Here is a 14,246-nt window from a genome sequence, read left to right as displayed (position 1 = left end):
AGGAAAGCTATTTATCTATTCCAGAACATCCCTTGAGCGGTGGTGGAAACTTGGAAAAGCCATCCTTCAGATCATTTGAAAGAGGACATGGTGGAGTTGTGCTCCAGATGGTGGGTACCCATTAACTGCCGAATTCTCCATCAATAATTTGGGGAAGCTCTCTTCAGAATATTTTGAGAGGGCATTTGAATAAAGGTACAAGTCGGATTTGTTGGGTACAATTTAAAAAAATAAGTACTACCCATTGGTCAACTTTGGTAGTTTCGATAATTGATACTCGATTCCTAATACAAATTTTGGGATTTTATCAAATATATTAAATATCTTAAAAGATACTAGAAATGACTAAAATCACAACTAATCAATATTGAATTGAAGTGCAACTCATTTTTGTTTCATTGATCAGAAAGCAGAATCAATAATTTTTACCTAAGTACTTCACTACCTAGATTAAGTTCTAAGCGAAAATTGCAAATTTACTTCAAGTCCCAATAATATAACTCAAATTACTGACAAAATAAAGCAATTGCATAACTAATGACACTAATAAATTCTATTGCAAAATTAAAACAAGAATTATGTACGTACTTTCTGTATATTTGGGTATAACGATAATAATACACATATGGTTTCATGTATCGTACGAGATATGTTAAAAGTACAAGACCACTTACAGGGTTGTAGGTAATGGGCGCTCTGCTGACTGCAATTGCAGGGAAACCCGAAGACTGTGGGCTAGCCGCTTGCACATAGCCGACATTCTCGGCCTGTGGAGGTGCGGTGGTCGATGGATACATATCGATGGCCGGACCGGGTGAATTTGCTCCTGGAAAGCCGGCTGCCCTTGGTGTATGTGGCGACGCTGGTGGTCCAAAACCTCCAGCCGCTGCAGCTGCTGCAGCTGCGGCCGCTGCAGCTTGGTAATTGTTCATAACTGCAACAATGATAACAAATATATTTGTATAGAAGTATAGTAGACTCCAAGTATAGTTGAGTGAGTAGAAGTTTTACCAAAATTTGCTCCTGTAAAAGAAAAATAAAACAGAAATCTATCGAAATGAAAACATTTTCAAGAGAAATTGAAGAGACCAAAAGAATGCAATGTTATGCAGGAGAGAGTAATACAAATATGACTTCTAATGATGCGCAATATGCAGTTGAAATGATTTCTCTTCTGCAACACAGCCGTACATACTGCTGAAAAAAAATGCAATAGACTTTAACAACGGTATTACTGAATTATCATGAAGCATTCTGCAGTTTACTTAATTTCTTTCAACTCTTCAGCATCAATCATTTGAATATTGAGTAGAAGAAGGATATTTGAAAAGCACTGAAATCTTCGACTGTTAAACTTAAATTTGAGTTGTCTACACTACAAAATAAAGAAGATATTTTCAGGGGACGTTGCACAACTATGTCTCCCACAATGTCCATAAAAGCAAGAAGTCTCTAATCAGAAACATTATGGGTGATTAATATCTTTAGTTGCTCGAAGATTACTATAAGTCGTTTAAGATTTCAACAAAAATAGAACTGAAGACATGAGAGAATCGATAGCGGAAATAGATGCCACCGGGTGGTTTAGCCATTTATTAGAAAGAAAAAAGAGGTCATAGAAGTGGATGAATAGAGGAAAGGCTATTTGGGCTAAAATGGATGCAAGATGGTTATAAAATGGCGGAAGAACATAGCAGAAATGAAAGCCAGGAGTTGTAGTCATCATCAAGAAGTGAGAATTGCGATGGCTGGGACACTTGTATCGGATGAAGGAGATAAGAAAACCTAAAAATGAGCCTTATATGAACATGCTGATGGGAGTATGCAGTGGAACAGACTTTTTGGGCTTAGAATTCCTTGTTAAGGAGATAAAAGAAGTGGAGGACAATATGGTGGTTGAGGCAACTCAGCTACAACTATCTTCCCGTAGGAAGGAAGTGGACTATCCACTTCTCCAAGGATCTTAGCGTCCCTGCGGGTATTCCCAGTCTAACAACACCAACAACACATTCACATTTCAAACTTGAACATTCACTGTTCTTCACTTATTTTAACAAGGAATACTAAGCCCCAAAAGTCTGTTCCGCTGCATACTCTCATCAGCATGTTCATAAAAGGCCTCATTTTTAGGTTTTCTAATCTCCTTCATCCGATGCAAGTGTCCCACAGCCATCGCAATTCTCACTTCTTGATGATGACTACAATTTCTGGCTTTCATTTAGTAACAATAAGGGCCTGCAGAGATAAGTTAACTTTTATCCCAACTATTTGTGGGCTTAGCGAACCCATAGGCAAACTGGAACTCACTTATCACACACACATATACACTCATCTCAAATACATATTATCCTTTATACCTTTCATTCAACGCTTCCACTCATAAGGCTGGAAACATAGTGGAGCGGCGAGCAAAGCGGCGATGATAGCGAAGAGCAAAGCGGCGATAGAGCAACGCTATCTCTAGAGAGTAGAGCGAAGCGTTATGACATGTTTGATTTCTTCGCTCTCATCGCGCTCAATTTGTAAAGGTTATTTTTCAAAGGTTATGGATATTGATACATTTATTGGTTTAGTTTGTTTAAAGAAACCTCTGTGGGGCCATAGTATTTGTGAAGCTACAATAGTTTTTAATAATTAATAGTTTAAATTAATTAACAATTAGTAGTTAATGGAGAATTCAGGTAATTTTTGTTACATTTAATTTGGTTCTCAATCCCTTAATGCTAACTTTCATCTAAATACTAGGCAAAATTAAATTACATTTTCACGTCCTACTACTTCTGATCAGGACGAATTCTCCAATCCTTCTTCTGTAGCGTCGTACTACTCCAGTTTTTCAGATGAACAACATTAATTTACGACAAATCATGGTGTAGTGATTTAATAAAATTATTGTGTTTTTTTAATTGACTAATTTCTTTTTATCTGCATATATTTCTATTTTATTTTTATTTATTCTTTTCTAACCTTAAAGTAACTGCTAGGATTAATGGGGTTACACAGATTTGTATTTAGTAAATAACCTACATAGTTAATTTTTCTATATTGTGCCTAACTCATGTCTGTATTACTCAGAAACAATAAAATTTGATTTTGATTAATGGGGTTACACTGGACTAGTATGTAATCAAATGTTGATATAGACATTCGAAAATACGCATGAAACTTGCCAGGATGCTCCCGAAGTTGTTGGTACAAGTGACGAAATTCACCAAGTTCATTTCTAGACTTATTTATGTCATGTACACTGCAGCTCCTACTACTAAGCTGCTGCAAATACCAAAGTTTCAACGAAGAATTTTCATATAAAAATAGTTCCTCCATCTTGTTTCGTCGAAAGGAGAAACGCGTCTAAACTCGTCACTATGTGCATGCGAATCTTTGCTCGCTGCTCGTCGCTCTCTTTGATTTGAAGCAGCTATCATCGCCGCTTTGCTCGCCGCGCCACTATGTTTCCAGCCTAAGAGAGCGATAAAATAGATCTTCGGGGACACACATTACTTGAATCAGCAGGTGTAGGTGATACGAAAAACAAAAGTGAAATTTTAATCTCCACACCAAATTGATAAATCTATCTCTAATAATGGATGAAAGCACGAAACCGGTTACAGCGAAACATGCGTGCTACGACCGGATAAAATCAAAGATATTATTATGGACTTGCCTAAATTTTAAATAGTATTTTAAAAAAAGAATTATTCATTTACGTAATCAAAACCTGCCTTAAATTTAATGATGTATAAAAACATCAAAAACAGCTTATGTTGCTAATCTAGAAGTAAAGTATTGATATTTTTTTCTAAAATAGTCCAAATCAATATTGAAACCAGAATGGCAAGGGCGGAAGGTATGTTCTACATAAAAAGGTTGAGCGGGGGTGGGAAAGCTCATTTCATTTCCGTTACATGTACGTTAATCAAAAGCTTTAATTCCATGGATAAACACAGGAACGATGTACGGAATGGTATAAAATGCTGTTTGTTTGTAACTTCCTATCTCTGAGTGGTATTTTTTCCCTACCTATTTTTACTCTCCAATGATTTACAAAAAAAAAAGTTGATGCACAGATTTTTTTACCAGCATTTTTGTTTGTTTGCCCCCAAGTGCAATTACTTCTACATTTTAATCGTAAATGTGCGTAAAAGTACGGGAAGTTCAGGGAAAAAATAATATATCTGTTATGAATCTGCACACAATTAAAGTCGTAATTTTAAAGCGCCCAAAATAAAAAAAAAAATTAAAGTCAAGTAAGTTGAACTAGTCTTAGAAGTCGGAGAATATTAAAATTTTTGTAATTCTATGGAGCATCAAAATGTAGTAAATCATAAAATTTATAAATAAATAAAGACAAAAAGATTTTATAAATTATCTTTATTGTACTTTACTACTTTTAATATTAACTTTATCATTATATTTTTTTTTTTTTAAAGTTAACTAACAGCCTAATAAATTCAAATTTATAGCTAATTGTAGGAAATTTCTTCAAAATTTTCTCTCATTTTTTCCAATTTCCTTTGGGGAAACTTCTCTCTCTTTGTTAAGTGGGTACAGTAAATGTTGGATTTTCCAAATCTACCATTCGATTTTTACAAGGACCTAAAATTAAAAAAATAATAATTATAATAAATCTGAGATCATTTCGATTTAATGAAACTGGGAATAAAAAAAAATTAATAAATATGAATTTCATAAATTAATTTCTCTAATCTTTATTAATTATGTGAAAATTCTGAGGGTAATACTTTGTGCGGGGTTAGACAGCTGATCATCTACTGGCCAGGAATGGAGCTAACACTCCTTTCATTGGTCCTGGAGCCTGATCTGGGGATCACCAAGGGCGCAGTTCGAGCGGGCTCTCCTGAGATTGGATCTGGACAGAGAGCATGAAAAGTACTGGGTGATGCTTCCTGGGGTCAAACACGGCGTCATGTGCCCTTGCTGTGAAAAACACAGAACCAAAGAGACTCTGTGCTTGGACAGAAATCAAGATTACTCTGATTACAGGGCTATTCACAGGGCACGGCTGGTTCAGGAAGCACCTGCACAAGATAGGGCTTATTAGCTCGGAATCGTTGTGTGCAGATAGTGCCAAGAAGAGGAAGAGACGGCTTCTCACCTGTTATTCGATTGCGTTTCAATCGAGCGGCTGCGCTACAGATATCTTTGGTACCTTGAGACCAGAGGAGATTATAGCGCAGAAGGAACTGGTAGGGAAAGCCCTCAACCTTCTTAGAAGGGGAGGTTTCAACTACTAGACTTAAAGGGGAAAGCACAATAAGCCTCCTGTGGCTGCGGTGCCTTGGGGCATGGGTCCTGTTCCGCCTCTTAAAAAATCTAAATCTTGTGCAGGTTAAATTACCCTCACTCGTGGCTCATTTTTTTTTACTTTTATAAGTTCTTAATTACCTTAATTAAGTCCCTAATTTTAAACTTAATTTAAGGGAAAATGCAAAAATAAAGATATTTTCCCAAAATCTGAGTGTACGAGTTTTTCTGATTGAATTTCTTCATAAAACTGTTGAACGAGTTCCTTGATGAACATCATCTACTACTATAGTCTAGAAAGATTTCTAATTTTTATAGATCATGGCAAAGTTCGGCTAGAATGGGTGCCGGGTCATGTGCCGATTGAAGGGAATGAGAAAACTGATCATCTGGCCAGGAATGGATCTAACACTCCTTTTATAGGTCCAGAGCCTGTCCTGGGGATCCCCAGGGGTTCGGTTCGTGCGGCTCTCAGAGATTGGATCTGGAGAGAGAGCATGAAAAGTACTGGGTGATGTGTCCTGGGGTTAAACACAGCAAGACTATGATGCCTTGGCTATGTAAGCAAAGAACCAAATAGACCCTGTGCTTGGGTAGAAATCAGATTACTCTGATTACAGGCCTATTCACGGGGCATTGGAAACATTTGCGCAAGGTGGGGCTTATTAGCTTGGAACCGTTGTGCAGATTGTGTCAGGAAGAGGAGGAAACGGCTTCTCACCTGCTATTCGATTGCGTTACAATCGAGCGTTTGCGCTATGAAACCTTTGGAAGGCTGAGGCTGAAGGAGATAGTAGCGCAAAAAGAACTAGTAGGGAAAGTCCTCAACCTCTTTAGGAGAGCAGGGTTCGCTTACTAGATCTAAGAAGAGGCTGGCACAATAAGGCTTCTGCGGCTGCGGTGCCGTGGGGCGTAGGTCCCATCCCATCTAATATTCTAGTTCTAATTCTTGATCATGGCTTTCTTAGATTAAAAAAAATGTGAGCAATTCGGTTCTAAAAAAATAGATCACAGGGATAAATTACTTCTACAGGGATTTTGGCGTCCTTGTGCATACCTAAACGTATCTAAAACAAACATTATGGTCATCAAGAGACAGAAATAATTGGAACTACTATTTGGATTAAGCGTACAAACAGACAAAAGCGCAAAAAAAGCTTCTTTTTTTATACTACTATTTTTTTTTGGCTCAATTTAAGTTCAATAATAAAGTAGTAACGATAAAAATGGAACAAATTAAATAGTAACAATTACTGAATAAATTAAAGAATAAAAGCAATTTAGAGAATTGGTAACATGTTATTGGTAGAATGGTAATGTGCTGGTGAGCCTAAAAGTTGGGATACCTGGAGTATTGATTGAGCAAAGTGGCAGCGGTAGCCGAGAGAGCAGGAACGAGCGGTGCGGTTAGCGATTTACGCTGAAGGTCACAGATAGCAGAGCTTCGCTTCCCCTACAATGTACTCCTCTCCCCCTCTCCTTTGCCACTTTCTCCTTCTGGGTTTACTATTACAACTTATTTACCCATTTTCTTCTTTCCTTTAGTTTAATGTTTATTTATAGTACATTATTATAATCCATTCTCTTGGTGAAAATGAAATTAAACTTAATAGTCTTTTTTTTCTTTTTCATTTTATTTCTCTCTTTAAGAAAAGTATCAAATTTTTGATATCCGGTAGTTACCTGAAACATCCGTTTTGAGATCCTTAAAGTCTGAACAAGTGGAATTTAAGAGAAAATGGTGGTGGCCTGTAGGAACGTGGAAGTTTTCACGTTAAGTCGCACTTCCTGTTTTTTTAGATTTTTGACCGTAAATGATTTGTGCAATTTTCTCATGTGCATCTTCTGGTGAGCAATCAATTTTGATAGGTTGACACAATTGAATAAGGGAGAATGATGGAGAATTCGCACCAATTTGGAACTTAAAACTCTTTATGGAGAAGCAGACATCGTTGTTGTATGCATTAAAAATAAAGGAAGATTGTATTGGTTATAAGATATTTGGAGAGGATGTTGGAGAACAGAATATCCCTAAACGACTTTTATATGGAAGGCCCGGAGACGTCAGATAACATATTAGTCAAAGCCAGAATGCAACAAAAACTGATGGGCAGAGAGAAAATGGAGGAGGATGCCAGATTAATGTTTAATTATAATGAATTAAGAAAACCTGCCAAGACAGAGGCGTATTCAGAGAAGATAAGGGTAGGGCTGGAGGACACAAGGTATGAGAATACTGTGGAAGGTAAATGGAAGCAGATAAAAGAAAAAGTACAGGAAGCAGCAAAGGAGACTATTGGTGAAAGAAGGAAGGTTTCGAGAAACGATTGGTACGATGATGAAGTGAAAGAGGTTTTAGCAGCAAGGAATGAAGCGAGATTAAAGATGTTACAAAAATTCACAAGAGCAAGTAAACAAGACTATGTGGAGTAGACTGGAATTGTCAAACGGTTGTGTAGAACGAAAAGATTGAGTTGGTTATAGGATATGTGGAGAGGATGGTGGAGAACAGAATATCCCTAAACGATTTTTATATGGAAGCCCCAGAGGCGTCAGAAGAAGTGGTAGACGAAGACTGAGATGGCTTGATGACGTTGAAGAGGATTTAAGGAAAATGGGTGTGCGAAGGTGTAGATTAAAGGTAGAGCTTACTGGATGGCCTTGATTGAGAAGGTCCTGGTCCTTTCAGGGCTGTAGCGCCTGTAGGAAGAAGAAGAAGACCCAATTAAGTTACTATCAATCAAGAATCTCTCTCGCTTAAGACACCTTGGTTCCCTTAATGGACATAGTGTGGTTGGTTCTGCGAAAAAAAAAAATTGGGATTCTGCCACATCTTTTCTCTTAAGAGTTTGTGAATCAGAGAAGGAAACACCTATCCATCTTAAGACATATGAAGAAATTAGGTCTACAGGATCTCTTGACGAAATACATTGATGGTGTAGGAACCTTCTTAAGGATGATGTTTGATTTCGTCCTAGACTCGATCTATTACAGTTACTATTCATTCTACTACCTTTATAGGCCCCCCAAAGGTTTTAGATATCGCAGAGTTTCCGTCTTTTCTAGCGAATAATCATAATAATATCTATAATTTCATAAATTAGACTTTCAGGAGCGTAGATTCTCCGTGCAGCGTTTAAATTTCTCAATTTTTTTGACATTAAACACGTCATTTCCCCTTCACCTATAAATTTTCTTTATTATTATGTGAAAAATAAAAGCCGTCTCCTAGTTTGGTGTTTAAAGAGAAAAAGGAAAAGAGAAAATAATATTAATGAAAAAAAGAAAAACTGGTGCACCCCATAAGTTTTCTCTTTTTTTGGCCCCCGACTATAAAATTCACATTTAAATTGTAAACTGGAGGCATTGTAATAATAATAAATAAAAAAGAAGCCTTTTTATTAGGTCTTTTAATCAAGAATAAGCCAATCCAGGCGAGCATAGAGGCAGGACCTCTACTTCCAGCCAACCAGCCACTACGTTATATGAAAACAAAAAAAAATTCCCACCAAATAGAAAAAAAAGGAATATTTTTTTGTCCTGGGTCCTTCCCTTCCGGACTCTTTTTTTTGCTTTTGTTAGACCGAGGAAAAAGGAGAGTCATTTTTAGAGCATTACGCAACTTTAAGCTAAACGTTATTACTATTTTTTTTTCTTAGTTTATGCAATGGGACTTTTATTAAATCATTTCTTCTTTTTCCGTATTATATCAGTGAACCTGTTATTAAACAACAAAGTCCCAGATATGCAGGACTTCTCTTTCTAAAGTTTTCAAACATCAAATTCGTCCTGTAACATCCATTTTTTTTCCCCCCGGTAATCGATTATTCTTTCCTCTCGGGAGTTTCCGCAAAGACATTACATTTTCATTACTTTAATTTTACAGTACTTAGATCCGTACAATGTTCTGTAATGTTACCTTAGAGAAGCTTCCTGTTTCAAAATAAAAATAATAGAACCACAAAATGGGAATGCCAAGAGCTGTTAACAAGATAGAATAACAAGAAAAGGAAAAACCACTTCTTTAAAGTGGCTTTTCCCCCACAAGCTAAGGTTGTTTTAATTCAAAAGTTTATTGTCAGGTCTTTGGAGCATAAAGAATATCGAATTTGAAACTACAGTGATTTTTGTAGCTTTAAAGTTATGCTGACTACTTTGAAAAGATAGACATACGTACAGAAAGGTGGACCTGTTTGTAAAAATCAGCTGTATATTTCCTGTGGTTCAGGAGTGTGGATTCTGGAGAAAACACAAAATGGAGAATTCACTATGAACAATAAGAAGAAGAAGAAGGATTTTTTAAAATGCCGTTTTTGCTCATTTTCAGCAAGTTATTTTTTTCTCGAAATCAATAAGATCTAGGTTGTTGCAACAAAATTATACAGTTATAAGGAAGGATTTTCCCTATAATTTAAAGAAAATTTGGGAATTTTATCTTTTATAGAAAAAGAGAAAAAAAATTATCAAAGTTGGGTGTTTTTCAAAGTTACGCTTTTTTGTGCAGTTTTTGACGATCAATCCCTTTATACAACTGTCTTACCGGAAACAGTTTTAATTAATGAAAAGCACATATAAATAGAATCATCTACGCATCACATAACTAACATGATCAATGACTTAGATCAACTTAGTTCTGGTAACGTGTAAGACATTAAGTCAAAGCTCAGGTTAAAGAGGGATTTTGTAATTAATTGACTGATTAAACAGTGTGCAGCAATTGAATGTATTAAAAAGAAGTAAATACAATTTTAAGTCAGAGAACGTCAAAGAATGAATAATAAAATAAAGCAATAAAATAATACTGTTCTCTCGATTAAACAACGAAGGAGGATGGAAGATAACCACTAATTACCATGCACTCTTTATTAACTTTATTTATGGCCCCTTAACTTCTATTTTTGGGGGAGGGGGAGGTCCCCCACATTCATACTTAGAAACACACAATTCATTGGATTAATTAAAAATGGGCTACAGGCTACGAAGTTATAGAAAATAGTCCATACATCATGTGGGCCTTGAATTCAATGTATATTTATACACCCTGAGGGTAACATAGCGGAGTCTAGAAGCTGAGGCTATATAGTGGGGGGGGGGGTCCCACATACTAGTTACCGGGTGCCTCACAAGAGAGCTAAGGCGCGGGGGGGGGGAAATAGATCCCAAACTCCAGACAGTCATTGAGTCAGGTTTTGCGCTCGCAAGACCATCCAACCAGAAACTGATTGTAGTATTGTACTAGCATTTTTCTGCCCAAACATTGGCGGATATTTTTCTCTCTTTTTTCCCCCATCAATATCCCTGGACCAATCCCTGGCTTTCTCTCCCATATTACGACCCACCTCTAAAATTTCTCTTCATTTGCGAAAGTGCATAGTAGCACACGTCAATATTAGTCAGTCAAACTTACTTTACAACATTTTATTGATTCTAATAAACGCGAACCAGATTTAGGTTTTTTAATTTTTTTTTATTTTTAGTTACAAATATTATTGATTAACTACCTACTAAAATATCTACGCACTAAGCAGCAATCAATTAATCTCAAGAAACCCGAAATTGAAGCTAAGCTCAAGCGCCTCCATGAACTGCTTCATAAGATTTATTTCTAGCATTTCCAGAGACTCGCAGCATTTCGCACTACTACGATGAGTTGAAGTGGCTTTTTCCTGTCTATCGCCGCCAGTACTTTTTTGGGCTTCATTCCTTTTCCAAGTTATCCCAATCCCAAAGACACCATTTTATATTTTTCCAACTCTTCAAGTTCAAATCCTAGATCCATTCTCGCAATACTAGATCTCGTTCCTCCGATCTCTATCTATATTGCTTCACACCGTTCTTCATCTTTTGACAAATCCTTCCTAATTGGCGCTACCTCTTTCTGGAACTCCTTACCATCATCTGTCCGCCATGCTCCTACCCTTTCCATCTTTAAATCCCTTCTGTTCAGTTTTCTCCTTTCTACAAAGCTTCCACCAAAATAATAATTGAATGCATTTATTTCCCCAATTTTAATTCTTATTTTTGTAAATACTTGCCAATTTTTTTTGTATATAAATACAGACCAAACCAATAGGACCTCCAAATTGTACATGTATTTATTCTTAGGGGACAATAGTCCTAGGATAATAAATTTATTTTCCTTCTTTCTTTCAAATTCTGGTGTGAAAATGTTCATACCATTTTCAAAGTTCTAAATTATTTGCTTCTAACTCCGTGGGTAAAACGGAAATAATTAATCTAAAGCTTACTCCCATCTACCGTGAATCCGAGATTAGAGAAAAATGGAGAAGTCTCATCTTCAAGTAACTCCCAAAAAATTAAAAAAATAAATTAATTAATTAAAACCGTTACTTCCCCATTGTGGGACTGAATCCCTAAGGATTTGGAAATATTTTATTTAGATAGAGGGACCATATTTCTAAAAAAAACACTTATTTTGGACGCCGGGCCTTCAAAAAAAGAAAAGAATAAATCCAGGGGCAACTAGAATAAGACCACAATATTACCTCGTTCTTAGTGCAGTAAGAAAAAGGAAAATTCTGGAGGAAAAACTGACTGGAAAAACTAAAAACTAAAACTGCTTTCGGTTACTCATTTTCCTGAAGTTTTACTCCAAAATTTGAATTTTCATTTTTCAATGTTTGTTGGCTTCAGCAATGTGGTTCACGATAATAAGAGGTCTTTTGAGGGGGGGAAGCAAAGCGACCAAGAACCGCTCCATGAAATGTAACTCAAGAGAATACTCTCAAATAAAAGTGATGGTTTTTTTTTCTGAGTAGATGGTAGACGCTTACGAAGAGTTTCTTATTTATGGCCAAATGATTTCAGAATTTTAGCAACATAAATCTCAGATCATTCAGTGAAGTGGCTCTTGAGAGGGAAGAGTTCTCCTGTACGCCCGAGATGAATGCAATGGTTGGATTGGGATTGCAGTAAAATGTAGTGTCAACTCGCCTTGAGAAAGAGGAGCTCTTTCTCCCTTGAAGGGAAGTAAAATCCTTAGAACTCCAACTCCCCGAAGTACCCACATCGGTAACTGATGTTCTAGGGGGGCAGGCTAAAATTCTAACAGCCGAGATTTAGATAATCCTCGAATCTATTACTTTGTGGTTAAGCTTGGGTAAAGAGAATCAGACTCAGAAAATCTGAGGAGGAACATCCTGTTTAGAGCCAGTTAGTTTAGTGGTTCCAGCCTTCTTTGGAAGAAACTGTTTGCTCACCAGATGTTGAAGAGTAGGAGGATATATATTCTCCCACAGGGACAAAGAAGTTTGTTGGCACCAGGGTAATGCTGCAACTGATAGCACGACGTTCTTTCGACGGGAAACTCCCTAGAGAGCCACTGGGATGAGTGGTTCCATATCCTGAGGGAACTCTAGGATGAGAGGCCTCACCTGACACCTTGGGGGCAGTTACATTAGATCTATTTTATATATCCCAAAAGCTATTGAGCCTTTGGAATTCACCCACCAGTTAGAAGCTCATGACTAAATCCTTGATTGCAGTCTGATTCCCTCTGCCACCCCCTAAAAGGCAACCACCACTTTAATATTCAATTTCAGATAAACAAAAAAAAATAAAATGAAAATAGTATAATTCTAGAATATAAGCTCCAACTGGGGGAAGATATGAGAGCCATAATCGCTTTTAAAGGTCATCCACATCCTGGGGATTATTTTCTGGTTCCAGTAAATGAAAATTAATGGATAACTGCAATTATTCTCCTCCAACCCTTTCCTCTAGATCATGTTACAAAATTGTGTATTCCATAAAACTTGCACACACGTAAATCTCACGCAGTTATTTTTAGAAATACACAATTCAGAAATAGTATTCTATATTTTACATAAATGTATTTATCGTGTAAGCTATTAATATGTACTCTATGGATCTGTAAATACACGTATCCGTATACCATAACCACTTGGATTGTATAATACATCCATGGAAGTTATGAAGATTTATAACTCCTTTTTTTAAATATTTTTAATTTTCCAAATTAAGAAAATTGATCTAACTATTGATTTAAATCTAGATCTAAATTTGTTCATCCAATATTTAAAAAAAGAGCGAAGATAACCATTCTAAAATGGGCGGAACAACTTTTTTTTGGATAGGCCTATGTATAGAAGATTGCTGAGAAATATCAGAACAAGAGAAAGTTCTAGGTAGGGGATACATCCAACTCTTCCAACAACCAGATTACTTCCCATATGTCTTCCTAAGATAATAACAAAGACAGTGAACTTCCTAGGAGGGGTTACTGGAGTTTTCTCTATCTTCCCACAGTCTATGAAGATGCCAATGCTTTCAAACTAAACAGGTTTCTTCAGATTTCCTCTGAGTCGCCAATGCTTTGCCAACTTGTCTTAGACTGGGACAATATTAAGATAAATCACGGGTAGATTCTGGTTACACTTTACTACCCAGATCTTTGCCCCAAACGCAGACCCACTTTTAACCGACAAATCAGATGTAATAACACTCTGATCCCGTGGTCTACCCACGTGAAGTACTTAGGGCTAACTTTGGACAACAAACTGCCTTTCACTACGCACGTTCAGGACAAAGTAAACGCAGGCAAACTGGACTAGTAAGACTATTATTTCCTCTTCTCTCCAAGTGACTCCAAAATGACTGTGACTAAGAAACTACTCCTCTACAATGTAGTTATTAGGCCCCGATGTTGCTCTACGCCTGCTCCACCTGGAGCCTGGACTTGTAGTAACTAACTTCAAGAAACTCCAGGACAATACAGAACAAATTTCTGAGACTAGCGACTGACTCTCCATGACGTACTAGAATTGACTCACTCCACGGAGACTGCGTCCATTATCCCCTCGGTACACTCCTATATACAGAATCGTCTGCTCAAACTCCTTACCATCCTAGTCTGCCATCCTAATCCCCTCTGCCGCGACAGAGCCTCCTACAGATCCTTCTATCCCCTACAGGACACAAAAGAATAAAACAGATACACC

At 36.9% G+C, this 14,246-nt stretch overlaps 1 protein-coding gene across 13 annotated transcripts in view; it reads right to left on the bottom strand.

Annotated features, from left to right (window-relative positions):
- Window positions 1–14,246, bottom strand: part of Rbp6 (RNA-binding protein 6) — a 1,109,038-nt gene that overhangs the window by 21,413 nt on the left and 1,073,379 nt on the right. For all 13 annotated transcript variants that reach the window (XM_074128249.1, XM_074128251.1, XM_074128246.1 and 10 more), the window contains one exon: window positions 675–934. In XM_074128249.1, coding sequence (XP_073984350.1) covers window positions 675–934 — 260 coding nt within the window. The remainder of the gene's footprint in view (window positions 1–674; window positions 935–14,246) is intronic.

Source organism: Rhodnius prolixus, unplaced genomic scaffold, assembly GCF_049639745.1.
Source record: "Rhodnius prolixus isolate KJV_2025 unplaced genomic scaffold, Rpr scaffold_9, whole genome shotgun sequence".
Lineage (NCBI taxonomy): Eukaryota > Metazoa > Arthropoda > Insecta > Hemiptera > Reduviidae > Rhodnius > Rhodnius prolixus.
The sequence above is the reverse complement of the archived record's forward strand: the minus strand, read 5'-3'. Positions and strand labels throughout refer to the sequence as shown.